The sequence below is a fragment of the Xiphophorus couchianus genome, chromosome 23 (genome assembly GCF_001444195.1).
Source record: "Xiphophorus couchianus chromosome 23, X_couchianus-1.0, whole genome shotgun sequence".
Lineage (NCBI taxonomy): Eukaryota > Metazoa > Chordata > Actinopteri > Cyprinodontiformes > Poeciliidae > Xiphophorus > Xiphophorus couchianus.
This window is the reverse complement of record NC_040250.1, coordinates 14,927,699-14,955,114: the sequence shown is the minus strand read 5'-3', so window position 1 is coordinate 14,955,114 and position 27,416 is coordinate 14,927,699. Positions and strand designations below refer to the sequence as shown.

Sequence of the window (27,416 nt, the reverse complement as noted above, 5' to 3'; positions counted from 1 at the left end):
ATATCAATGACATAAAAAATGCTGATACAGTCTGTCTCTTCTCAGGTTCGTGTGGTTCTGTTGAACTGGTGTGCCTGGTTCCTCCGTATGAAACAACCTGGTGAGGAGCGCAAGAGGCCACAGTACAAGTATCGCCATACCTCCCAGCATCACTCCAGCACCAGCTCCATTGAGATGGGCACAATGCCAAGCCTCACAGTGCCTCTGTCACAGGCATCATGCCCACCCTGCACAACAGGCACTTCCAATGGTTCCATGAGTCTCTACTTTGGGAGTTACCATCCCATGGAGAGTCCACACTGCCCACCTTCCAGCGACTCTGGAGTCACGTTGGGCGGACGCACTCATGGATCTATGGGTGACGAGACTGAGCCGCCAGGGGGAGTTTGTGGTGTTGGAAGTCTTGGAATGGGAGTTGGCATCCCCCCACCTGAGATCTTGCGCATCTTGGAGGAGGTGTCGTACATTGCACAGAGGTTTCGGGACCAGGACAAAGCTGAGGCAATCTGCAGTGAGTGGAAGTTTGCAGCTGCCGTAGTGGACCGACTGTGTCTGGTGGCCTTCTCTCTCTTCTCCATCATTTGCACTTTCACCATCCTCATGTCAGCTCCTAACTTCATTGAGGCTGTTTCCAAGGACTTCACATAACCAGCTGCTGAAAGACAGAGAAGGAAGGAGGTGTAAATAATCAGACTTTAAAGAGAGATTTGGAAAGGAAATCAGAGACAGGGAGAAGTGTATTCCCCGACCCACCTACTTGGCAGCCATTTGTTTTGAGATGGGCTTGTAGTGTCTCATTAGAAAAATATTTTCTTCAGCAACTTTGTAAATAAATCATATCATAATAAGCAATTGTTAAATAATGTAAACACTTAAACTTATGAGAAGATATAAACTAATTACAAGCCTGTAATTAAAAACTTAATATGTATGTAAGATTAAGACAAACAATTCAGCTGTTTGCAAATTATGTAAATCTTAAATGCAATGTTGATACATAGAAATATTATTTTTAAGCAATTTTTGCGTTCTCGATTTTAATATCAACAACTTACAGAAAGATGGGAGTAGCTTCAAATATATTGAAGCTATATCTTCAATATATCGATATATTGCCTTGCTAATCAGATGAATTGGCATTCCTACTCCCTCTTTAAAGCAATTTGTCCATATCAGAGGATTCAGTGTAGAATGATGGGCAGAGTTTTACAAGGCTATAACAGGATAGAAAAGAAGACCAAAGAAATTGAGTGGAAACAAAGGAAACTACCCAAATCAGATCACTGTGAATGTTGTATTGTTTTAATTTGGGCAATCAAATAGCTGTAGACTTTTCCACTTTGGGTTTTGCGTCAGACTTAGCTCCCTCAACAGACAATGCCAAAACATAGATATTATATCATAAGACCACTCTGACAATGTTCATTAGTAATACAAATGTTTAGCCGTTACACAGGATGCACAAACATTTGTCTTAAATCTAGTAAAGTTATACAATTGTTTCCCAAAGTAATGTATCATGACAAGTGAGCACATTAGTGTGACTGTGGCTCAGTGGTAGAGCAGTCATCTTTTAATCGAAAGGTTGCATGTTTGATTTCAGATTCCTCTTGTCATAATGTTGATGTGCTCTAGGGCAAGGTACTTAACCCTAAGTTGCCTCCTGATCCATGTATTGGTGTATAAATGTGTGAGTTTGAATTGATGAATGTGTCTGTACTCTATATACATTTGTGGTCTTGACTTGAAAGGCACAATATAAAATCAGTCAATTCAGCAAGTTTTTAATTTAACCACTGAAACTAACTGTGATAATGCATTTTCATAAATAAGTAGTGGAATCTAATAATTTCACTTCAGAATGATATTTATATTGTGTTCAAAACAGAAATCATCATATCTGTGCAGAAAAAAAAGCATCTATAAATACAATTAAATTATTGAAAGGATGCATAATGACGATCTTAATCCAACTTGGTTGATAAATTTGCTTTAAAAGATATCCAATGGAAAATGGTATTTAAAACACAAACAATATACTGGTATCTAATGGGACTCTTTTGGCTTTTAAAGTAAAAGTCCTAAGTAAAGTTTTTTGTTTGGTTTATTTCTGCAATTAGAAATAATTGAGAGTTGCATTCAGGGCCTTCACATTTATTGGCACCCATGGTGAATTATTATGTGTAAAAAGCCTTAAATAAATTTTTCTTTTATGATACTATGAGTTCTAAGCAATGTTCCCAGGACTTTTCTTAATTTTAACCCTAGCTTAGCTTAACAATCCCTACATCTTCATGTTTGTGTTGGTCGTATAGAAAAAGCTTTTTCTGAACCCCAAACAATCTGTTAGCACATACAGCAGATATGGTTTGATGGTTGCAGTGTGGTTGACAACATAAATGTATCTCTTTGCTGCAGCACTGAGCTGTGGATTTTTTTACTTCCCTCATCATCCTACTCATTGTGCATGGAGGCAACATAAATATGCCTCATTATCCAGCGTCGTGGACAGTGGCTAAAAGAAATGACCGCCTGTCATGTCATATCAAGAGAGGCAAAAAGTCATGGATTAATAATGAGAAGTTCCTAGAAGTTCAAATTAACAGAAAAAGTAACTTGTGAATACAAAAATGTGTCACTTACATTTAATTTCAAAGGGTTTTGGATTTTAGACAATCATGGATGTAGACAATTGTAGGCAATTTCTTAAACAAATTAGAGCTTGTATTTTTCTACATTTATTCAATGTGAGATTAGGCTACAGGAATTAAAAATATGTCTTTTTAATGTGTTTTTTACACATTTTTAACAGGGTGCCAATAAATGTGGCTCTCAGGGTTTCAGAGTAATTTTTATAAAACTACTGTTTTGCTTAGCAGAGCAGTGTGCATTTATCCCTTTCAATGTTTCTCTGAGTGTGATTAATTTGTAACGTTATGATACACATGACTTACCAAGCCTTTTAAATGGTCTCTGGACATGAAGAGCAATCTAACTTTTGAACATTAAATCCAACACACAGTATAGCTTAGGGCTTAACAGTAGACAGAAAACTAACCACTCTCATATTGTACCATATTGTACATACAGAAAGAACTTTCTGGAGTTTCAATGATTTATCTGTTTTGCAAATTCAGCTGAGAAAGTAAAAATGAGTGAAGTTTGTAAATGTGCTTGCATCCATCTCCACCCTGTAGTTTCAGTTGTGGTTGCAATCCTTGTTCTGTTCATCTCTGTCATTCTAACCATGGATTCATCACTGCGGTAATAAAGGGTATTTATTCTGTCTATAACAGGCTCTGGGTGAATGTGTGCTACATATACAATATGATAAATACTAATACATAAAGAGAGTCAATAGATGGATTGCTCCCCTACTGCAAGTATTAAAATCATGTCATCATTGTATTTAAAGTAGTATTAATGGTATGAACTTTGCTAGTAACATTAGACAATTTTAGCCAATATTCAGAGACATGCTGATTGCAACAGCCGAAAGAAACTGGATTGTTTCATCACTGACAAAAGGGAATTTGGAAGAGAAGAAGAAATTTGACAACTACTCTGCAGTCAGGAAAGTGAAATAGTGGCTCAGGATAGGGAGAGGTTAAGAAGGCCCAAACAACTAAACAAAAACCAAAAGAACATTAATGTAGGCCATCATTTTCTCCAGTTTTGTTCTAGGAAATATGGTTTGATTTGTTTCTTACATAACCAAGAAAAACATCTTCACAACAGTGGATGAGCCTCTATCAGAAAGACCCAGACTTCAGGCAATACAACGTCTTAAAAATTACTTTTTTACAAGCCAACATTTTTTTGTGGAGCACAACCATGTTCTTCTAAACATAGCCCATTCCCTCATGACACTAATCTTCAATTTTGAAACTAATTCAAATACAACTGAAAACTAGACATCAACTGCAAAGGTTAGAGATACAATATTCGGTATAGCTTGAAGTTGTTTTACATAAAATAAATAAATTGTTAATAAATATATTTTGTTTAGTAACAGCTTTTGTTTTTGATCACACAATGTGTAGAAAAATAGTCCAAATTGCTCGAGTTAAATTATGGACTTTGTTCTTTTCCCAAATAAAGAAAGTCTGTCTCCACATTTGAAATATGAAAAACAACGTACCACAGCATTAGTAGTACCTCAGCCACACATACTGTATATATACTCTAAAACAAATGAGGAGAATCCCTGTCTTGCATAAACAAGTATCAAAAACAATTAACCTTTGGTACTGTTTATTCAGAGAAATACATTAAAGGCACATGTTTCCGCACACTTACAATTACAAGGGGTTGATTTGCATTTATATTATGCAAAATACCAAGAAATAATGCAAGAGTTGACACAGAAACTTCTCAAGTCCATTAAAATCCAATTATGCAAACATTGGCCACATTATGAGTAACAACTTGCTGAACCTCATTGCTGCAGAGTGGACAGAACAACTGCACCATATTGAGGAGAGGATAGATGGGCCATCGCTACATTTTGGGTTACAGGCCACAACCTTCTTTCCTCAGTAAGAGTTTTGAAGATGGGTTGTGGAGCTTCTGGCATGAAAATGATGTGAAACACTTCCAGAGCAACTTAGGAGTGGCTCCATAAGAAGTATTACAGACTTCTTCATTTTTTATTAGTAGGGAACCATGAAAAACCAGTATTGTATCAAATACTTATTTTTTTCCACTGTACATCATTAAAAATACTTGCTGGTGGTGGATGAATAAATCACTGACAAAAACAAATAAGTACACATGAGTATCACCAGTTTGACATATTGTAGTATTCATTTAAAAACTCCCAGCAGGAAGCAAGAACTCATGCTACTAGGTGAGGCTGCTTTAAATTTTCCAACCAAGAGACCATTAATGAAAACATCTCACCTGACGATGAAGCCATGGCTGTGTTTGTTTTTGCAGTTCTATCTCATTAGGAAATGGAGCCAGACAGTACTGAGTTTAAATCTAAGTGTCAGAGTGCCTTATGTTTAAAGGTTAATGAAAAGTACTTTTACACTGCCAACATAGCCATTTTCACACATTAACAAGGCACAGTAGGGTTTTGAGTGACACCAGATTTTATTTGGCAAACTGCTGAGCTCAGCACGCAGATGAAATATTCCTTCTTGTGGATCAAAAAGTTATAAGCCAAAACAAACATGACCTTTTTTTCAAGCAATTCTGATTAAAATATTATTTGTGAAGGTTCATGATTGATGTAGGTGAATACTGCTTATATGCAAACCACGTAGGTGGGTGACTGACGTGGCAGGAGAAAACAAGGAAAAGGCAAGAAAGTATAAAAATCTGTTTAAAAGTTCAAAATGAAGCTCAAAATAGCATTGACCTCTGTCTGCAGAACTGCTGGCCCAGCGTTATTTTCAAAAGAAAAATAAAGCTCTCCGTTCGTATATGTTTGTGAGTGGCAGGTATTCTATAGGAGACCGAAACTGCATGTGCTTATTGTTGGTGGGAGGGAGGGATTTGGCAGCTAAATCTTATTGCATTCCCAAAACAGAGATGCTGCATGTCACCTGAGGTCATTACAACCTCTCTTGCTCCCACTTCACATTTTCTCATTCCAACCCCAATCAGTCCAGCAGTCTGACTATTCCCTGAGGATGGAGAGAAGAAACAACTCTGAAAGGTGCTCTGGCCACCTGTCTGGTCTAAAAGAAAACAGAAACGTTAGCAACTTTCTGTCCTTTTGTCACTTTTTCTTTTAAATCATAAGCTTTTTACACCAATAAGTCGAAAAGTATTTCAGTGACCAGAACAGACCAGAATTTGGATTAGTACAAATTCTTTAAATTGCGTGCGTGTGTGTGTGTATAGAAAGCATACTTGTCCTAGAATAATTTATTTCATTCCAATATCATGAGCAAGACAAAAGCACTGGCATGCCAGCTTTTTATTAGACATCTAAATGAGTCAGAGACGCTTGGAGAAAAGTGCTGTGGTCAGATGAGAGAAAAATTGAACCCTTTGTCTTCACCCACCATGTTTGGTGGAGGAGGAATGCTGATTGTGAAACTTAAGAATTAAAGAAACATTACTCTTTGGGGCTGGTTTTCTGCTAGAGGCAAAGAAGGACTTAACTGCATTGAGAGACCAAGAGAAGAAAATGTGCCATAAAATCGCAGACAAGAATCATTTCTTCCATCAAGACAAAGACATCAATATTTACCACCAAGTTAATGAAGTAAAATTGCATTAACCCTCCTGTTATGTTCTAGGTCAAATTGACCCGTTTTAAAGTTTAAAAATTGTAAAAAAAAAAATAGTTGAAATTATTTTTTTTGAATGAAACTTTTTCTATTTGTTTTAATAGGTGCATTCTACATATAAATTGAAAATGTATTCATTTACTAATTTGCACCAACCCCTAGGTCTACTTTTTACATAGATACTGTTTGGGTCAATTTGACCCGGCAGTCAGGTTAAAGTGCAAAAAAAGATTTAAAAATGTCCAATTCTGTATGTTTCCTTGCAGCTATGAACCATATTTCACCACACACACACAAACACAACACACCACACACCTACATGCACACGCCGACACACACAAGCCCACTTTCTCACTACTCTCTTTACTTCACTAGGAAACTGCGAGAAAGCAGGTGTTCATACAACTTTAGACGGGAGTCTTTTCTGTTCCCATTGACAAACTCCACCCACACTGAGTGACACTCAGCAGAAGTGGGGAAAACATAAATACTCTCTGCATGACTCATTTATCTTGATTTTAATCAGCGGGTCAATTTGACCCTGAACAGTATGTGTGTCTCAAGTTCAATTATAAAGATCACCCATTGAAAAAAAAAGTGTAATATAAAAAAATTTACCAAAGATCAATTATAGTTTTTTTTTGTCTAGGTTTTTTTCAGTGGACATTAAAAATATAAATTCCATTTTTAATGTCCAAATGAGTAAATGAGTAGGTTGTCATCATTGATCCTTAATTTCTGAGAAATAATAAAACATCATTGCACAAATATTGATTGAAATTGTTATTATTGGAGTTAATAATCAGATAAAAAAATGTTTTGGTTTCTGACACTATTGTATGATTAAACACTGCCCGGGTCAAATTGACCCACGAACATTTTTGCTGTACCCTAGAAACGGACATAACAGGAGGGTAACATTATATCGTCTCCAGACTTCAGATCTGCAGGAAATCTGTGAAGGGAGGTGAAGCTTTGGAATATGATTACCAGGAAATATAAAACTTTGTTGAGTTTTTATCAAGAAGACTGGGCCAAAATTCCTTCTGAGATGTAGGAAAACCTGGGCAAACTCAAATACAGAAATGTCTTTGTGCCGTGTCTGCAAATAGAGATTTTACAAACAGAGATTCCCATGCTTCAGGATCAAATTCTGGTTTCCCACAGTGGCATGCGACTCAGTTTTTAACGTTCATGTCAAGGATTATTTTCTGAATATCTTGTTTCTCTACATAAAAGGCTACAATGAATAATTTACATCTAATATTTTCTTTGTAAAGGAGAAAACTAAATAAGCATCACCAGAGGATCAAATATTTATTTCCCTTTATGTAACTGAGTCTTAACAAAAGAAGTAAATAATGGTCTCTAAGCCATAATAACCTCGAAAAACCTTTCGCTCAGTAGCAGCGAAATGTTTCTTTGGTTTGTTTTTTGTTTTTCAGATTTAAGCAAGCATGAACTGGAAGCCAGTAATATTGTTCTGCAGAGTATCTCTCAGGGAAAATAGTAGAAATTTGAAAAAACAATACAGATGGAATAAGGACAAAAACACCAGCATTTCCTGGCTGTGACCTTGGATTAAACCAGTTACTCACTGTGGTGAAGTCATCTACCCCTATAGTGTACATACTTTCTTTGCTAAATTTTTATTTTATTTTATTTTTTTAACTCTCTTAAGCAATGTGTTAGCTGTTTGGCAAGTACATAAAGATGTTTGGGTGAGTCTTTTTGTTTTTACCCCAGTTGGTAATATCAGTGCACATCTGCTTAATTACCAGCGTGCCCTCACAACAACTGATGTGTGTAGATCATAATTTCACAGATGCTGCATCAGAGCAAGATCATGACGTTAGCAGTTCAAATTAATTCAGTTAAGTTCAGTTTATCTATATAGCACATTTTCAAAATAAATGTTGCCTCGAGGAACTTTACAAAAAAAGGAAATTCAGTCTGATCAAGTTCAGTTTGTTATTCTAATTGGTTAAAAAGTTTTTGACCTAAAGACGTCCAACAGATTTCATTGAGTCAATGACTTGCAGCATTCATTCCTCGTATGTTGTGACAGAGAAACTCTTGCATGAATCGTGTTGTTTAGATTTTTTTTTTTTTTTAGTTTGGCCAAAACAGTTTGTGTTTGCATGTTAAAGTGATTTCATATCAGTCTCTTTGCTCTACTTTCTATAAACTGGAACAGGTACTGTGGAAGAGCCAAATGGAAATTAGCCACAATAAAGAAGTCTGAGCCAAAAGAAGAGCGGAGTGAAATAAAAGAGAAACACAGGACACAAAGCGTAACAAAGGAACTTGGACGATAGAAGTAGGTTGACGTAATGACACCTACTGGTGAAAAATGAAAAATATTTTTGTAAATTAAACTGACCTGATGCAAAGCAAAATTCAACCTTAAATCCATGTAAATTAAAAAAGCAGTTGCTAAACTCTTTGATTCAATCTGCAGTTTAAATCACATCTTTCCAGAATTTTCTGCATAAAGTAGATCAAAGTGATTCATCTAGCAGTTCAGTTTGAACATTTGTGCGGTCTCTTATATCCATTTTTGGGACATTAACTCCAGAAGCTGATTCTGCACATTCTGCTTGTTATTTTCCACCATTTCTACGTGGCTTGGTAGAAAGGAAAATACTGTTTTTGTATTCTGGCTGTCTGAACTATTAATGCTGTGTTCAATCATTATAAAACTGATCATTGCCCTGTTTTTAAAGTCATCAATCATAAAAATGACTAGTTTTGGGATGAAACTGTTACTGACCCAAAAACATCCCTTCCTTATTTAAAAAATATAATCACTGTCATGAATAATTACCTTCAATTAACCTTCTAGTGCACTAATGATTTATCTAATCTAAACTTTGAAACAAGCTCTCTTGCAGTGATGACATATTGCCCAGGGTGACTAATTAAATTAAATCTACTAAACTCCTTTTTCAGTTTTTTTGTCCTATCTTTTCTCACCTTAAAATGCGTTTGATGATTTTGAGACATCAAGGTGACAAATATTTTGTCAAGGGACTCCATATGGTATTGTGAACTTGCGACATCAGATCTTTAACATATACTTTGCTATTTTGTGATCATAAAGTAATGGATAAAGGTTTTTACTGTACTGCTGGCCTAATGACATCAATATAGGACACTGAATATTATGCATTCAATGAACCATTGTCGTGATTCTCTCTTGGTTCAAAGTTATGGAGATGTTGCAAGCCGAATTTTACTGTACGATTTGAGAAACAAGTGCTCTGAGCATTAAAGCTATCAACTTATTAATTTCATGTCACTTTTGTTATTATAGTAAGCCGTGATTAATTTTTTTGGGTTAAAAATGAAGCAGCCTGTAAGAATGAACCTCAAAATGAGAGAGCGCAGCGCTGGCTTAGGTTTAAAATAATCCTCGCAATTTGTCAATCTTTTCTCCTTCTGTTCGCCTTCTGGCTGTCCTGACAGTGCAGATAATTCTTTACACAGCTCCATCTGCAGTTTGAAAGTTTTACATGTGAGACAATGTGAATCCCCTTTCAAAAATATAACAGCTAATATTTATGTTCATATTCAAGTCACACCCCAACAAATGAGCTCAGCTGCCAAGTGACTATCTTGCCAAGTTTCAAGGACGACTCCACAGAAAGCAGATTTAAAAGAAAACGCTCAGATTAAACCATATTCCGACGCCTGGAGGCTGAGAAAACTGGGAAGGATGGCACATTTTTGGTGTGCTCAAAGAAAAAGCTTCAGGTCAAACGCAAACTGTTTGCACTAATCAGCAGTTTAGTTCCCATCATGAAACACAGATACAAATTGTACAAACGGAAACTGTGAGCAGCAATCTCTCTTCACCCAGTCGACACATGGCAAAGCCTGGTGCATAATCCCCAAACACAAAGTAATCTGAGTAAAAGTCCATTTGGATTATGAGTTTGAAACAGTCTAATCTGAAACATTTCAACTTATCCCTGGGAGGTACAGCCATAAGGAGTTTGTGAATGCTAGCTGTAGAGGAGTCACCTGGTTGGTGACAAAATATTTTTGCTCAAGAAAATTGTCACACTTGACAATCATCCAGATATTTATGTTGCTGATGTAGTCAGAGTCGGACGACCAGATTGTAAAAACTAATCACCAGAAGAAACTCAGTTTGTCATGATGCACAGCCCTGGTTTCTGTGTGTCTTTCCTTGTGTTTCATGCATTTATCAGTTCCTTCATTACATGTGTCTTCGCCCTGATGCTATTAACAAACCACATACCTCACACAGTTGTGCAATAAAACAAACTACAAAACTGACTGTACTTTGTTACAATTTATCTGAACATCACTCCATCTTAAAGAGCTTATGTTTTTTCCTCGCATTTCCACTGATATTTGGCTTATGGTTCATCAGCTTAGAAGTCCATCACTGTCTTTAACAGAACATTCACAGTCTGGCTGCGTGTCATCTAATGTAAACAAAGTACACCCAAGCTGTTACCTTTGACAAGTCATTTTAATACAGTAAAAGGATACACAGCTCAAAATTCATGCACTGCCAGAAAATATGTGCCTTTTTTATAAATCCAGTATAACATGGTACCTCGCTGATATTCATACCCTACCAACTTTCACAGATATGTTTAATTTTATTTCAAAACAGGGATTGTCCACATTAATGAACAAATATACACTGTTAGTAAATATATCACTGTAAGACAATAGCTGCATAAAAGGCAATCATGTCACCTTCTTGGCAACTTAATGCCATTGTTTTGCATGTTTCCCTTGATATGAACATAATTTCGTCCTGCTGCAGCAAGGCTGTGCATAAATATTATTTTTGTTAACATGATATCTTATCACTGCACACACTCCACCAGTAATCCCATGCACCTTTGCAGATATGGAGCACAGATTTGCACCAGTTGAGGACTTTAAATTTCAAGGAATCTCTGCCTTCAAGGACACCAGAAAATTCTAGCAACATGAACAAGACTTTCCCCCTTCTGGTTTATTCTTATTAAATTTTAGTACTTTTTTTATTTGGACATCCCTCCTGTCTCCTCTGGTTGTGTAAAATATAAATGACTTGTCTGACAGGATTCAAAGTTGTGCTAAATGAAAGCAAAAATGTTTTCATGAACACCCACAGGAAACCTCTCTCCAAGCTGTGAGGGTCTCCTCTGATGTATCGTTGAGGAAGATGCTCTGCGGCACGATCTGTCTTCCTCTCTGTGCATAAAGATCACATATTTTTAAGTGCTTCTGATAAAATGTTAAAGATTTTTCTAATAAAAGGGACACTGCAAGTGCAAATCGTGATCCATCGATGTAGTCAAGTCGCATAACTGTACAAGATTCATGTATTGTAACAGGAAAGTCTAAAAGAAAATTATATCAGCATTTTGACACAATCAGTAACTGTACATATTATTCTATTACTTTCTTGTCTAATCTGAGACTAGAGGTCTGCCATGTTATATTTAAATCTATAACTTTTTGTGGTTTCTTCATGCCTGAAACATGGACCAACACAGCCACTCTAATTAGAAATCATCTGATAAGGAAACTAGATTTTATAGCGGGGGTATCATTTCTCGCTCTGGCTCTATCTTTCTGCTCTTTGTCATGCACCATTAGTTTCATGTTTCATGACTTGTTTTAATACCCTGAGGAGAATAACGACACTGCATCCCCCCCCTGCCTCCACTTCTCAGGTAAGCATGGATATAAAACCACATTGATTTGTCTATTAATGTAAGTAATTTGCATATTCTATTCTATGCAGAGTTACGAGAGAGATGCAGAACAGCTGCAGGTCATCAGCTGCTCTCCAGGAGCCTGTTGTCTTGTTTTTGCAGTGTGAGGAGACGTGGAGGTTGTGAGTGACTGATGCATCTGTAATGCATTTAAACATCAAAACAACAAGTACAGGACAGCTGTATAAGAAGAGAGTTATTTGTGAAATATTAAAATAAATTTCAGGGATATATATCATCCTGTCTGTGTGGAAAAACATATAATTTAGACTCGTTTTAAACTCGGAATGACACTCAGATTGGTTAGAAAACATTTATAATGTGTGATCCTGTGGAATGTTTGCAGTTATTCTCAAGAGATCACATCTAGTTCCTACATATTCACAAACTAACATTCACCACAGCGATGAGGTAAATTCTGTGTTGATTTTTAAAGATTTGGGAAAAACAAAATGTAACATAGAACCAAGATCAGGAATAAAAGACAGAAAGCGCTTTCTCATCTTTTTGTAATGGTATGTTACACTGCGTTTCATTAATTATCCTATTTAAATATATGAATATATTCACATTTTAGCAGCACATCCTAATATATGCAGGAATATACTGCCCTCTGGAGGTGACAAACTACATAACAGGATTGTAGCTGTGCAATCTGTGGGGAAGAAAAACAAACTTTTAACATTTTTGTTTTTGTCATTTTACATGTACAAAGAGCTGAAGCTAATTTTCTATCTTTTCATATCAAGGATGGTTTCCAGTTCATTAAAAATCAAATCAAATCAAAAGAGGGCTCTAAGAAGTTTGTCAACAACAGTAACATTTTTGTACTTTTATTGACCAGGTGACAAATACTAAAAAAAAAAAAACAGGCAGTGTATTCAATAAAAGTATTTTCAGAGCTTTCAGTCATTTTGCATCCCAGACTTTAAACATAAAGAGATACAATTCATTGGCAACAGACCTCCATCTTTTATTCTGATATTCTAATCATGTGCAAACAGAACCTCTTAACAGGAAAATAAAGCAAGTAAAACTCCTAATATAAAGAACCTACCCACTACAAGCATACAGCAGAAAAATATTTAAATTTAAGTGAAAACTCTCCCAACAAAATACAAACACGAATCACACATTACCTTATATTTGTGCTTCTTTGTCTTCTTAGTGCTGAAAGGTTTTAGAGGTAAATAAAATTCACATATGCAGGATATTTCTGATTACCCTCTTTCTTTTTGTGCTTAAGGTAGTTCCAACATGGAGCTTCCTTATGAAAATATCTGTGATTTCATGAAAACACATTGCAGATAAAGTTTTTTTTACAGACATTAAAGATTTAAATCCAATCAATGACAATTGAAAGTCAACATTCCTTTAACTTCTCTCATGTTGTCTTCACTTTAGGTAGTTTCTCTCCTTACACAACACTGAACAAAAAACATAAGAGAGACAAGAAACCAAAAATAGATCTGAGAGATTTCTGGCTGTATTATGAATGTGTTGCATCACACATAACTTTTGCTTTAGAAAAGACTGCATGTAACACAACTTTCCTTCTCCGCTAGTTATCTTCTGCCTTGTTCTTGTCCCGGGGAACACGGGCCATGTTAAAAAACTCCTTGTTGGGCCTCATGTCTGTAAGATGGGCGAGTCGGTTGGACATGGCAAAGAAAGCAGCGATGGCCGCAATATCCCAGGCGTCCTCGCGGTCAAAGCCGACTTCCTCCAAAGACCGAAAGTGCTCATCTGTGATGGTGTCACAGCGACACACGGCCATCGCAAAGTCCAGCATGGCATGCTCCCGAGGTGTGAGCTCCGCAAGTTTGTAATTAGCAACTACCTGAAACGGGATAAAAAGCTTTTTTTAAAAAAAAGTGTTTTCCGAAACTAAAAATTAATGTAGACTTTTCAGATCTTCTTAACTAACAAAGAGAAACTTCACAGTATTTTACTAGGACTTCTATGTTAGACCAACATAGCATAACGCAATATATGGTGAAGAGGAAAGAAACAGATAAATGACTTGCATTTTTTATGAATTTAAAAAATGTGGATCGAGTGTATTTACACAGATTTTAGTTTAAGCCAATCTTTGAAAACCATGCATCACAATTACTTACTACTTTGTTAATTTATCCAAAATTCTAATAAAATACTATTAAGTTTATTATTGTGACATGACAAGATGGGAAGAAATCAAAGTATACCAATATTTTTAGAGCTCTGCTAAGTTCTTGAGTCACTGGCAGAATTCAGTCATTTCCTTCACTTTTTGTCCTTGACTCCTGACCCAGTTTTTTAATTTTATACCTTCTAAGCCTGTAAATCTTTCTTCTGAAAATATATTATCGGTGGAGAAAACCTTGTTTCGTTCAATCCCAGCAAAATATTTTATGAAAATTCAAAAAAAAAAAAAAACTGAGATTTTTATCTTTTTACAAGAAACAATGACAAATGGTGTGGTTGAATTCAAAACTAACACCTGCCTTTTGACTGCTCTGACTGTACTTTCATAAAGTACAGCACAAAAAATGATGATACCTGATCAGAAAGAGTAGGGTTCTTCGAGTAGATGCGGTGCAGAGCACTATGGGACACCACACAGTAAAGACATTTGTTATGACTGCTGGTGGCAACCACGATTAGCTCACGGTCTGCCTTGGTTAACCTGCCTGGAAAAAGAAAAAACAGGGACAAAATGTATGTGAATAAACAGTCAGGCATTATCTGGAGCTATGCAGCACAAACAGTAGCTGTTAAACATTTAATTTTAGATACTGGGTGTCTGAAAAGGTGAACTTAATGGACATCCAACTTTAGGTTTAGACAAGTTGCCTTGCGTTGCGTTATTGTATTTTTGGGGATATCACTAAAAGTCCCCCTGAGGGAGAGTTTCAGGAATTTTGTTGAGGAAAAACAACAGTTTCAAAATCCTTCTTCTTTTAAAGGTTTAAATATTTGTCCCCAAAATGTGATTTTGCAGTGTTCACTACTGTGAACACATTGTAGCCCCAGCTAAGACTTACAAGTAGCAATATAACTCGTAAAATGAAGAGACTTCAAGAAAAACAAGAATTGATGCCATTAATTCTATTACTCTAACTCCCTCCCCATTTTATGCAAGATATTATGGTGTTGGTTTCTTGCACAACATTCTGTGATCTGACCAAAACTAACAGGATTGAATGATGTAGTAAGACACCATTTCCAAGTTGTGCTTTCAAATGGCTATGAAGTCCAGTGCTTATATGCAAATTACAAACAAAACAGGAAATTGCTGCTCAAGCTAACCTTAATTTTCACTAATTCCCATTTTCTGACTTCTTCCGTCTTTCCTACAGAACCTTGACAAAGTATATGGATACACTGGGTTTTATCTAGTGGTATCTGATTAAAAGGGGCCGAACACATACTGACGCCACGCTTAAATTTTTCCTTTTACTTCATATTTATGCTCTACTTTTTAAAAAAATCTATAACATAAAATCCTAGCAGGCAAAAGTGAGTGTTACTTGTTGAATTCAAATGAAATATAACTTCCCCTCATGTAGAAAATAAACACCAACCTGTTTCCTTGTTCATCAATTCATTGTAGTATGAGAAGAAAGCTCTGAACTCTTCAGGCCTGTGAGAAAGTACTTTGAAGACATTGGGTAAAAAGCCTCCCTGCAAAAAATGTCAAAGGTTAAAAAGTCAAATGGAAGTAAAACGCCTACCAAAAACTTTTACTTTCTTGTATTTACCTTCGACTTCACTTCTTCCATTAGCTCCACTATATCATAAGGTAAGTCCTTCTTGTAGGGAATAGGATAGCGGCTGATTTTGTCCGGAGGAGAGTTACTGCTGGACCGTCTGCTGCCTGGAACCTTAACAGCAGCTGCCTTTTCCTGCAACAAGCTTCCCGTTCGGAGACACGCCTGTGTGGAGAGAGGCAGCTCAGCAACACAAAACCACTCAAGAGTCAAAAATGTATTCAACTACTTACAAGTTGCATGGACGTAGGAACACGAAGCAACTTCGAGAAGATGTTCTTAGCCATGTCGGTCAGCTGAAAAGATGACTAGATGGGTTATTACTTCCTTTAGGTAAAAACTCAGTTTGGTTAAAAGGAATCCCAGCTTAGACTTAAACTTATGTCTCAGTGTGGGTTAAAGATAATGTTATACAGAACATCTGTGGCGGTGAAAATAACTATGCCTTTTTTTTCTAAATGCGTTGTTTTTGCTTCGTTTCTATATCAGATCTTGCGAGTCCAGTCAGACCAACCAATCAACGCACAGCACTGAGTCACGCCTGCTGTTTTTAACGCCTCTTGCACTAATTCCTTCTCACCCCCAGGTGGCAGGCTATGGCCCGAACTGACATTACTACTGCGGCGCTCATGACTCGTTTGTCATTGACCCGGAAGTGACTTTACTGTGGAGATTTTCCGCTCCATTCAGTACTGTTCAGGAGAAGCGGTTCGGCCAATAAAAGGTATTGTCTGTATTAAGGCAGACATTAATACAGACATGTTTTACCATGTAAGTATGTCTATGTTATTCTTAGGATGTAGGTTGGACTGGTTTATTAGTGTTTTGTTTTGCATCGTTTTACGAACGTGGCCATGACGGTTTGCATCCTCAAACTTCAACTTTTTTTTTCTGGTCGTGACTCACGTTTGTATTGGTGCTTACAGATTTCTTTGGAACATGAAATCTTACTACACCCGAGGTATTTTGGACCCAACCTGCTGAACACTGTGAAGCAGAAACTTTTTACTGAAGTGGAGGGAACATGTACTGGCAAGTGAGTGAATTCAGATCTGTCCGTAACATTTAACCGCCTAATTTTATTAAGGTATCTCTGGCTATTATCCTGCATTCATGTGTGGCTTTGTGTTGGTCTTTTTAATGTACAACAAAATTACATATTTATTTGTTTTTGATTTTTTTTCCCACCTTTTTATTTAGATATTTTACTAAGTAGTAGCGTATTTTTCCTTATAATGAGTTTTATTATGGTTAATCTGTCGATACATTTTCTAATTCACCAACAAATTTTGAACTTTTTATGGTCACTTATTCCTTATCTCAAAATAAAATGTAAACAAATATAATCACTTTATGGTATGAATTATGTATAAAAAGTGCTATCTCCTGAAAGATAAGTGAATAAAGATTATTATTGTATTTATGTATTTAGAAATAAACAAGAATGAATATTAAATTGTTCAGTCATTGTCATTAGTGGAACTCAATTTGGATATTAAACAGGTTTAATGTAAATTTTTTTGATCAACTGCAAGTTTGCATATACACAGGCACAAAATGACTCAACAAAATGTGGGTGTAAATCTTTCTTAAAATATTTATTCAATGTAAAACAGCATAGAGACAATGTTTCTGACTACATAGTGCAGACACATAAGCAGGTATAGACGATTGATGTATTATGTTGCTGACAGAAATAATGTTGATAATATTGACAAGTTGTGATTACATTTACAAGCTGTACATCTGTTTTGTTTTTTTTTCCTCGTTGTGTCTTCCAGGTATGGCTTTGTCATTGCAGTCACCACTATTGACAACATCGGGGCTGGTGTAATCCAGCCAAGCAGAGGCTTCGTTCTGTATCCCGTGAAGTACAAGGCCATTGTCTTCCGTCCATTCAAGGGAGAAGTGGTGGATGCTGTGGTCACTCAGGTTAACAAGGTGAGGTTTAGTGTAGGTTTATGTCCCGATTTTATTGTTTTTAGTTAAAATATTAAATAAATATAATACAGTAGGAGTTGGGCAAAACTATAATATGTGCGAGTCAATGTTCAAAAACTAGAAGAAAAAAAAACAGAAAAACGAAAAGATCGACCTCATCCAGATGGCACAAAAATAATAGTTAGAGAATTAATCACCATAAAGCCATAACACATTTAATTTGTTAATGTTAGACTTTTATCCAAGTGGAGAATGTATTACTCTGTACCTGTAACAATTTATTTTTGGAACATTTTGTGATTCATGATCTTTATATTTTTGTCAGATTTGTCTCTATTTAGAAGTCATGTGACGCTTGGCAGGACATGTATAGTTTATTCTTTATTCTAGGAACCCACACGCCTTTGACTGAAATCCTTGGGACAAATTTGAACTTGAGATGCTGTGCATATATGAAGCAACAGATTAAAGCTATTTTAAAAGGAAATGCCCTTTTTTTGTCTGGCTGCAACCACACAGAAACCACAGAAAAGTTTCCTGTAGTAGCTTGTAGACACATTTTGAACTCTTAAACAGTACCAAGTATCTCAAAACAGTGATTCCCACTGAAATATCAGTGGCATCTTTAAATCCACCTTTTTTCTATTTGCTAATTTAAGATAAAAATAATGGTTGGTAATTATTTTTATCTGTAAGATGAGCTTCTAAGTCAATGTCAGATGTTACTATTACTTCTCCATCACTACTTTTGTTGTTTACTCTTATTAGCCTTCCTTTAAATGATGAGTGTTACTGTTTATTGCAGGTTGGGCTATTCACAGAAATTGGTCCCATGTCTTGCTTCATCTCTCGCCATGTAAGTCAGTTTTAACCTGCTGTACTTAATTTATTGCTTTACATGCTAATTTAGAGTTTGTATTGTTTGGTAGATGTATGTAATATAAATTTCTCTTTTGCAGTCCATTCCTTCGGAAATGGAGTTTGACCCCAATTCTAATCCTCCTTGCTATAAGACTGTTGATGAGGTGGGAATATTTTTAAATTTTATTGCTTTTTCTCAATCCCTGCCATTATTTAAAAAAAGTTTTCTTGTTTTTTTTAGCAATTACATAAAAAGTAATAAAATTAAGTAGAAAAAAAATAATTCTGCTTTCAAATATCTGGTGTTGTTTTGTTCTTTGACACAGCTACTGTAATTTCTTTTTTCAAAGGACATTGTAATTCAGCAAGATGATGAGATCCGGCTGAAAATTGTGGGCACAAGGGTTGACAAGAATGACATTGTAAGTGTGTTTTTTTTTTTTTTTTTATGAAACTGTGGTTGGATTTGAGAACGTTACCTTTTTATTTCGTAATAAAGCAACATTTGTATTAACAATTTATTCATGTATTCTTTAACTTTTAATTTTTACAGCTAAGTTTGGCTGCTGTAGTACAAGGTCAATTTGTTGTGATCCATATAGTTAATATTATTCTGTGCAAGAAGTTTGTTAAAGGCCTATTTAGGTTGAATGAGGGAAATATTAGATCAGCCTCTGTTCAGAAATTTGCATATAGCTCATTATCTTACCAAAGTGACTTGGTTGTTATTCTGCACAGCCAATTAAACTGTTTTATTTTAACAAGCTGCCGCCCCGTCATTACGCATTATTAGACATATTTAGTTTTTTGGCATTTATGAAAAATCAAACAAGAAATGTCATGCGGTCCTCCTTCAGTCTTATTTTACATTTTACATTTGTTTTTCAGTTCGCAATTGGATCTCTCATGGATGACTATCTGGGTGAGTGTTTTGATCAGACCAGTTGTCGGTGTGCTCATTAGTGTGCACATAATAAAAGCATTTGAATTAAACATATGTCTTATTTTGTATATGTAGATTTTTTTCAAGCTAATTTGGTTTTCAAACCATTATTTTAAGAAAAGTTCTGTACTTGAAATTGTTTTTTTTTTTGCATTTAGACAGTAAGGTAACATTTTTTCTTCCTTCTCAGGTCTTGTGAGCTGATTACAGCTTCAGAGTGGTGTGTCATATGGATATTTTTCTGCATCAATCTTCTTTTGTATATATTTATTTTTACTCTTGTATGTATGGTGACAGCTGTTGAAGCACCCTAATCAGTTTTTTGTTTTCTCTTTGCATTCTGTATATGCTGTTTATTATAAGTCATGTAAGAACTCAAACGGATACTGCTGTCAAGATGAACACATCTTGTTAATTAATGTTAGAGTAGCCCACAGGAAACGATTACTTTAGTTCATGTAGAAATTGTTTTATTTTGTTTTTTTGTATGTGGACTGCAATAAAGTATTTTATTCATTCTTATATCTTTGTATAATTGTCTGCATCTCACTATATTAGCTCTTCTTAAAATAACTATTTTGATGGAGGTATCCCATGTTAAGATAACGTTTGTAAACGTGGCAAACTTTAAAGATAGGATTTTCAATCAATGCTGTGACATGGCTCGATGTGTGAACGCGGAATTTTCAGGGGCGCGCACGTCTCGTGTCCGTAAATACGTGGGTGGAGCGCGCCGGCGTTCTTTCTTTCTCTCGTCCTGAAGATGGCGGCAGGGGTGAGTAAGATGGAGAGCTGTTAGCAATGGAGCTGGCTTTAAAATTCACTGTCACAATCAGACCAAAATCGGAGCCATCGTCGCGTTTACAGCGCATGTTTTTAAGATAACAACGTTACGCCGCTGTTTGCTTGGTGATGAGTGTTTTATTTCCAAAGAATTTAATACAGTTTTCTGTATGTGGCTAGCTTTTGCTACCCCAACGAAGCACTGAAAGTGCTGGCCCTGGGTTGTGCCACGTTACCTTAACTGCTCGAGATCATTTGAATCGCGTTTGTGGGTTTCCAGATAATTACTTTAAGTTTGGTACAAAAGCTGTATTCAGTGCTATGTTTGGCCCGTGAATTTTGTGAACTGGGAGTTTAGCTTTTATGGGGGAATGTATAGGTTGATAATGTTTAAATTATGCTATAAGCCTCTTGAATATGGATAGTTGATCTATAGTTTTTAATACACTCACTCCCGGTTTTCATTTTAGCACCTAAAAATCTGTTTCCTATTTGAACTGCGTTTCTTTGCATTGTCATCTTTAAATGAATGATGAGCTCACAGAGTGGATGCCTTCATTCATTGAGTGAAGGCACCAACAGCTTGGTTTCTGCTCACCACTTGGTTTTTGGTTGACAATTTGAGCTTCTTTGCTAAAGCTTCTAATCAGTGAACTTTAAATGTTAAAGCATAATAGAGCCCGACCATATATTGCTTTCAATGAAAATGATACAAAGCTAAATTGTTTTCTAGGAGAAATAAATGTTAATGGATTACTTTTGTAAATGTTTCTTTTAAATTCTGTGTATAAATAAATGTTCTTGTATCCTGGTCTTTTTTTAGACTCTGTACACATACCCAGACAACTGGAGGGCATTCAAGGCCCAGATTGCTGCCCAGTACAGTGGCGCTCGCCTCAAGGTGGCCAGCAACCCTCCTGCCTTCACCTTTGGGCAGACAAACCGTTCCCCTGCTTTCATCAACAACTTCCCTTTAGGCAAGGTGAGTAAAACCGGTTAGTAGAAAGAATTTCGCTGATGCCTTTTCATCTTTTATGTCGGCGTGACCTCTGGTGTTCAAACATGTCACACACAATGTCTTCTTGACATTTCATTAACTGCATGGTCATACTTTTGCTGATTAAATCATTGAAATTGGGTGAGGCATGCTGTCCCCATAAAGGCAATGTAGCTGTAATAATCTTGACTACAGTTGTGATGTATAACATGTTAAAAACCATTTAATTTTCAAAAATAAATTGTCTCTGTCTTTAGGTACCTGCCTTCCAGGGTGATGACGGCTTCTGTCTGTTTGAGAGTAATGCCATTGCTCACTACTGTAAGTGTCATGCTTTTAACTTGGATTTAAATATTGTTATATGATGTTGCACTGAAACATTGCAAAAAGAATTTCTTAAGTATTTCTAGTTTGCATTAATAAAATTTGAAACAGTATTCACTTAGCAGCTAAAGTAGAGTAAAGGAAGAAATACAACAAACGTGGCTCCACAATATTGGGAAGACATGAAATTGACCATTTGTAGATATTATTAACCACAACTTTTACTTTTTATGATCATGTCTTTTATCACTCCACACCAAGCTTTACTTTGCCACTAAATCAAGTTGTGTATTGTATATGTTTAAGCTTTACCAGCCCTACATTAAGGAGCTCATGTGTTGAAAGACCAGAATAGACAAAGTAATATTTAAAATAATTCATGAGCCTCTTTAATTTGAACATGATTGTTTTGCCGTGTCATTGCAGTGAGCAATGATGCCCTGCGTGGCGCCACTCCTCAGGCTGCTGCCCAGGTTCTGCAGTGGGTGAGCTTTGCTGATTCAGAGATCATCCCTCCAGCCAGTGCATGGGTCTTCCCCACTCTAGGAATCATGCAGTTCAACAAGCAGGTGCGCAGCTCAACATTAAATTGGTCAAAGAAGTGACCTAGTTGTTTGTTGGTACCTAGTAGGTATAGAACCTTGTGATCATGCACAGTAAATGTTTTGTACGTGTGTTCAGGCCACAGAGCAGGCCAAGGAGGACGTGAAGAAGATCCTCACGGTGCTGAACCAACACCTGACCACTCGCACTTTCCTCGTGGGAGAGAGAGTGAGCCTGGCGGACATTACTGTGGCCTGCTCCATGGTTTGGCTCTTCAAGCAGGTTTGCTATACACAAGCCTGTCACGGATTTCCATAAGTACACACTAGGGTCGTTGCCATTTCTTACTACCCTGATTGATCCAATTTAATTTTACATGTGCTCTGCAGGTGTTGGAGCCGTCCTTCCGTCAGCCTTATCCCAACGTGACCCGCTGGTTTGTCACCTGCGTCAACCAGCCTCAGTTCAAGGCTGTTCTCGGAGAAGTCAAGCTGTGTGAAAAGATGGCCCAGTTTGATGGTGAGTTAGCAAAGAGACAAGAGGGGATCCTAAGAAAAAGCAATGAGATATCATTTGTTAAATTCATCATTTGTTTAACTGTCTGGAGATTTTGATTTATGCTCCATGTAAATCAAACACATCTGCAAACACAAGCACTCTGGGAAATGCATGAATACTTTCATAAACATTTCAAGGTTCATCTACATTCAGCCAGAGAATTGTTTTTTTTTTGTTTTTTTTTATGTGACTTGGGAGCTATTTTTCTCTTCTTCTAGCCAAGAAGTTTTCTGAGATGCAGCCCAAGAAAGAAACCCCAGCCAAAAAAGAAAAGGCTGGAAAAGAGGCAGCCAAACCCCAGGAGAAGAAAGAAAAGAAAAAGGAGGAGAAGAAGCCTGCTCCAGAAGAAGAAATGGACGACTGTGATGCTGTTTTGGCTGCCGAACCCAAAGCCAAGGACCCCTTCGCACACCTGCCAAAGAGGTAGATATCCAGAGGAATGACTCAGTTGACACGTAAAATGGGGATTTTGTTACAGCTGACAAACTGAATGTTTGCTGGCAAACTGAAGGTTTAATCACGGTGTTTAACGTATAAAGTGAAGTCAGGATTTTGGAAAGAAGTTGTAGTGGTTCATGGAAGTAAGAGTAATTAATCCAGATGGGGAAAATGCCTGCTCCCCTGTCATTGGGCAAGTCAGTGTCCTGCCATGGCACCAAGTCTTAATCTGACAGGGGGAGATAAAGTAAAGACCATATTCATCCCAGTCATCTCTGATCAGTGAGTGAAAGGCTGGTTCATGCTGTGGTCACAATGACCTTGAATCTCAATTTCAACTTGATTGTAAACATATACAATCAAGACAATAATAGCCCATGTTTACTCTTATGGACTTATACTCTTATGTTGTTTGTTACAGCCAGCAAACATTTTCCATATCTGTCAAACATAAATGTATTTAGTTACGGAATACATTTACAACAAAAGCCTCTGTGTTAAGCAAGTTTATTTGAATAGTGCTTGCTGATGCAATAAAATACAAGATGATTTAGAAAAGACAATAAAATGGCTGAAGTGACTAAGGCTGTTGAGCCAAAAATGTTTAGGTCAACATGCACTAAAAGCCAGTCTATAAAAATGTCTTCAGTAGATTTAAAATGTTTAGTTTCAGAATGTTCCACCGTCCCAGAGAAGTCATCTTGACTTAAGCTTAGATCTTGGAGTGGGAAAACAGCAGCTTTTATACATTCATACCTAAATGTGTTTTCTAGTTCTGACTGAACTGTTTTCTGCTACTGTTGATTAAAAAAAAACATTATTTTCTCCAGCTGTGTTCACTGAAAGCACACCTAATTTCTGTCGTCTTTCTTGCAGCGCATTTGTCATGGACGAATTCAAGAGGAAGTATTCCAACGAGGACACCATGACGGTAGCGCTTCCTCACTTCTGGGAGAACTTTGACAGAGAGGGCTACTCAATCTGGCATGCTCAGTACAAATACCCCGAGGAGCTGACACTTACCTTCAAGAGCTGCAATCTTATCACAGGTGAGACTCAGCAGGAGTGGCTCATTTCAAAGGATTGTTTTTGAATGTTTGCCATCTCGTTTGGAAGAACGCTTTTGTTGACTTTGTAAATAACTGCTGTGAATGTAAGAGTCTAGAAGTTATAGATATTGGATTTTATTTTATTTCACGTTTTTCTCATATCCTTAATTTTTAAATGTAGTTTTAGCAATGACTGAATGTCATTGCATGTTATGGTTTGACTTGCCGATCAAGTGGAAGAATGTTGGACTCTGAAAAATGTCTATAGTTAAGACTGTCAACACTTTGCAGCAAAGTCCTGTTAAACCACTGGATTGTTTTTTTTTCTACTGGTGTCATTGAATTAGAAGTACAATATAATTTTTTGAGACGTTGCTGAAAAACCATGGAGCTAAGTGATGTAGGTTTTTTTTTCCCCATTTAGTTTTTAAATGTAAAATGCCCATTCCCCACCTTCAGCATGCTGTGCAACAAGTTCTAGACTGCAGCTTTCTACATGCGTCCAGATTGGTTGTTTTACAGTGATCAACCATGATAAAGAAAACCTGAAATTTAGTATAATGGCTTTATGAAGAAAGTTTATAAAGAAAATTCCCATGATGGAATGTTAGATTGTGCAGTTCATCCGAGGTGGTTTTGAGATTTTGCATGGCCTAGATATCTGAAACAAACAGGACAAGGATAAATAGTTGTAGGAATTCAGATGCGAAATGAACAGAAACTTCTGTAACGGGAGCTAAAAGTTTCCCCACCCCTGTCATTGGGCAAGGCAGTGCCCTGTCATGGCATCAAGTCTTAATCTGACAGGGGAATATAAAGCAAAGACCATATTCATCCCAGTCTACTCTGATCAGTGAGTGAAAGGCTGGTTCATGCTGTGGTCACAGCGAACCACACCTTACACTGCGTTCTATTGGGATTAACAAAGACGCTTTAGTTGTAACCAAATCTAGGCTGGCAGAAGTTTAACTGGATTGTATTTTCCGACAAGTAGTCAGTCTTGTTCCTTATGGTCTTTAATCAGGCAGATGGACAGATTTCATCTCTTTGTAGCAAAGACTGGGAAACAATGTTGTGATAAAACACCTTGCATGTTACAAATGCCTCTCTGGCTTTTCCAGGCATGTTCCAACGCCTGGACAAACTGAGAAAGAATGCCTTTGCCAGCGTTATTTTGTTCGGCACCAACGACGACAGCAGTATCTCTGGCATCTGGGTCTTCAGAGGCCAAGAACTGGCCTTCACTGTAAGTATAATAAACATAAACTTTCATTTCTTAATGCTTCAGTTAGAGTTTCAACAAAAACTTAACTTTTTATAATTTATCTCAGCATATCAATCTCGTCTTGGCTACTGATTTTTGTTGCTCTTTAGTTTTAATGCTTAACTTGGTAACGCAATGTTGAGCCTGCTTGGAATGGACATTTTCCAAATGCGTGTAAACAGAAAAACAAAACAAAAATGCTTGGTAACCACAGAAGCTTATGAACAGAGGAAATACCACTGATCTTTGGTGAAATCAGACTTTTCAAAAGTAACTTGAATAAACACTCAAAGGCATGTTATAAGCTCATACTTAATGTAATAAAATACTCCTATTCTCTACTGTGCTTCCCTGTAAATGTCACATTTAGTTTTTTTTAAAAATTCCCCTGCCAATGGGCAAGGCAGTGTCCTGTCATGGCACCAAGTCTTAATCTGACAGGGGAAAATAAAATAAAGACCATATTCATCCCAGTCGACTCTGATCAGTGAGTGAAAGGCTGGTTCATGCTGTGGTCACATCCTCTAATCAATAGGAGAGTTTTTCGTGTTAAATCGTCATAGAATTGACATCAATGATAGAAGACCTTATTTGATTGCAGGCCATTTTCTATCAATACGGGATCTTCCATTTAAAAAGAAATTAATTCTTTCCAAAAGTCAAATTTCTTTTTACAAACAATAGGAGTGAAATTTTAGCTTTTTAAAAAGTGCTATTATGGAAATGGTTATATCCTGGGTAGAAATGGTTTGAATTGTAAAGGTTGTTTGACCCCTGAGTGTAGATATGCTTTTATCTTAGCCAGCTTCTGGACCAGCTTGACTGAAGTTTAAAGTTTTAAACAGTTTAGAAATGGACTTTAGTTAATAAAATGTCATCACTTTAGTTTAAAAGCCCTTTCAACAGTTTTGAGAGCGTTGCTCTTCATACCTAATTATTCTTTGCCATCTTCCTTATTGTCACTAATAAACTCATTGATGCACCAAATTTTATTACACAAAGATTCAACAGTACTAGCCTTCGTGATTTTTTTATTTATAATGTATAACATAATATAGTCTTGCTCAAAATAATTTAATCTGTCCAAATTTTAATGGTTTGGCTAAAAGCCTGATCATTGCGTCTCTTGTGCCACCGCAGCAGAGTTTTTGCCTATGCTGTGTACCAATTGTGTTGGACTGCAAAAACCCGTTTTTGTTTTAAATGTTTCATACGTGAATATAAAGTGGTTTTGCTTTTCTTTTTTCAGAAAGGCTTATCTTGTACAACCCAAGAGTTCCTACTTTAACTTTTTTTCCTTTTCCTCTTAGCTGTGTCCAGACTGGCAAATTGACTATGAATCATACGACTGGAGGAAGTTGGATCCAGAAAGTGAGGAGTGTAAGACCATGGTTAAGGAGTACTTTGCCTGGGAAGGAGATTTCAAGCATGTGGGTAAAGCTTTCAACCAGGGCAAGATCTTCAAGTAAAAGGACATGGAGGCAGTGGAACTGAAGCACTTTGTGCTCCTGCTCTCAACACTTAAAAATAATGGACTTTCAGCCACATGTGCTTACTTTGCTGCAAAATGACAGTGTTTGAAGACGAGTGAATTCTCAATGGCCCCCAAACTGGTTTTTCTGTTGTTTTGACTTGCAAAATAAAGCATTTTCCTCAATGTCGTGGAGAATTTGACTTCTGTGATTTACAACTTCACTACTAAAATTTGGATTTTTGGTTTGGTGTTTACATTTTGATACATTTCAGAGGAGTGTTTAATTAATCCATAAACATACCTGTGCAGTGATCTGTTACCCATGTTAAAAAAATAATTGGATATTACTTCACTGATTAGGAAATATTTAGAGCTTTCAAGCCCAAACGATAAAACTTTTTCAGTAACACTATTGCGTTAGCTTTTGTTTGTGGCAATTTATATTGAGTATTGGCCTCTATGAAGAGGGATTTAAAAAATGCAGTTATTGTGTA

General features: G+C 36.6%; 4 protein-coding genes across 4 annotated transcripts in view; 3 read left to right on the top strand and 1 right to left on the bottom strand.

Moving 5' to 3' along the window:
- Positions 1 to 3,259, top strand: part of LOC114139682 (neuronal acetylcholine receptor subunit alpha-7-like) — a 33,873-nt gene extending 30,614 nt beyond the window's left edge. The window contains exon 9 of the mRNA XM_028009734.1: positions 46 to 3,259. Within this exon, the coding sequence (XP_027865535.1) occupies positions 46 to 648 (603 nt within the window). The 3' untranslated portion in view covers positions 649 to 3,259. The remainder of the gene's footprint in view (positions 1 to 45) is intronic.
- Positions 3,260 to 12,815: 9,556 nt separating this feature from the next.
- Positions 12,816 to 16,243, bottom strand: LOC114139049 (uncharacterized). Its single transcript, XM_028008669.1, has 5 exons — positions 15,981 to 16,243; positions 15,739 to 15,912; positions 15,562 to 15,661; positions 14,537 to 14,667; positions 12,816 to 13,835 (listed from the first exon to the last, which is right to left on the bottom strand). The coding sequence occupies exons 1-5, from the start codon at positions 16,032 to 16,034 to the stop codon at positions 13,557 to 13,559; spliced, it is 738 nt and encodes a 245-aa protein (XP_027864470.1). The 5' UTR covers positions 16,035 to 16,243; the 3' UTR covers positions 12,816 to 13,556.
- Positions 16,244 to 16,370: 127 nt separating this feature from the next.
- Positions 16,371 to 20,014, top strand: polr2g (RNA polymerase II subunit G). Its single transcript, XM_028008670.1, has 8 exons — positions 16,371 to 16,518; positions 16,674 to 16,783; positions 17,529 to 17,688; positions 18,494 to 18,544; positions 18,648 to 18,713; positions 18,900 to 18,971; positions 19,438 to 19,471; positions 19,683 to 20,014. Exons 1-8 carry the CDS (start codon positions 16,507 to 16,509, stop codon positions 19,694 to 19,696), a joined length of 519 nt encoding a protein of 172 aa, XP_027864471.1. The 5' UTR covers positions 16,371 to 16,506; the 3' UTR covers positions 19,697 to 20,014.
- Positions 20,015 to 20,167: 153 nt separating this feature from the next.
- On the top strand, positions 20,168 to 27,109 carry eef1g (eukaryotic translation elongation factor 1 gamma). Its single transcript, XM_028008668.1, has 10 exons — positions 20,168 to 20,267; positions 21,099 to 21,257; positions 21,530 to 21,593; positions 22,023 to 22,165; positions 22,278 to 22,421; positions 22,529 to 22,658; positions 22,916 to 23,120; positions 24,012 to 24,184; positions 25,306 to 25,430; positions 26,759 to 27,109. Exons 1-10 carry the CDS (start codon positions 20,256 to 20,258, stop codon positions 26,915 to 26,917), a joined length of 1,314 nt encoding a protein of 437 aa, XP_027864469.1. The 5' UTR covers positions 20,168 to 20,255; the 3' UTR covers positions 26,918 to 27,109.
- Positions 27,110 to 27,416: the final 307 nt, after the last annotated feature.

Bases quoted from the DNA above. Each gene is read 5' to 3' on its own strand.
- LOC114139049 (XM_028008669.1), bottom strand. From the start codon at position 16,034: ATGGCTAAGAACATCTTCTCGAAGTTGCTTCGTGTTCCTACGTCCATG. The intron at 14,668-15,561 runs GTTGGTGTTTAT...TTCTTTTTCCAG, and splicing joins ATTGATGAACAAGGAAACAG to GCAGGTTAACCAAGGCAGAC. The intron at 13,836-14,536 runs GTATCATCATTT...ATCCCGTTTCAG, and splicing joins ACCCTACTCTTTCTGATCAG to GTAGTTGCTAATTACAAACT.
- polr2g (XM_028008670.1), top strand. The intron at 17,689-18,493 runs GTGAGGTTTAGT...TGTTTATTGCAG, and splicing joins TGGTCACTCAGGTTAACAAG to GTTGGGCTATTCACAGAAAT. The intron at 18,714-18,899 runs GTGGGAATATTT...CTTTTTTCAAAG, and splicing joins GCTATAAGACTGTTGATGAG to GACATTGTAATTCAGCAAGA.
- eef1g (XM_028008668.1), top strand. The intron at 21,594-22,022 runs GTAAGTGTCATG...GTGTCATTGCAG, and splicing joins TAATGCCATTGCTCACTACT to TGAGCAATGATGCCCTGCGT. The intron at 22,166-22,277 runs GTGCGCAGCTCA...ACGTGTGTTCAG, and splicing joins TCATGCAGTTCAACAAGCAG to GCCACAGAGCAGGCCAAGGA.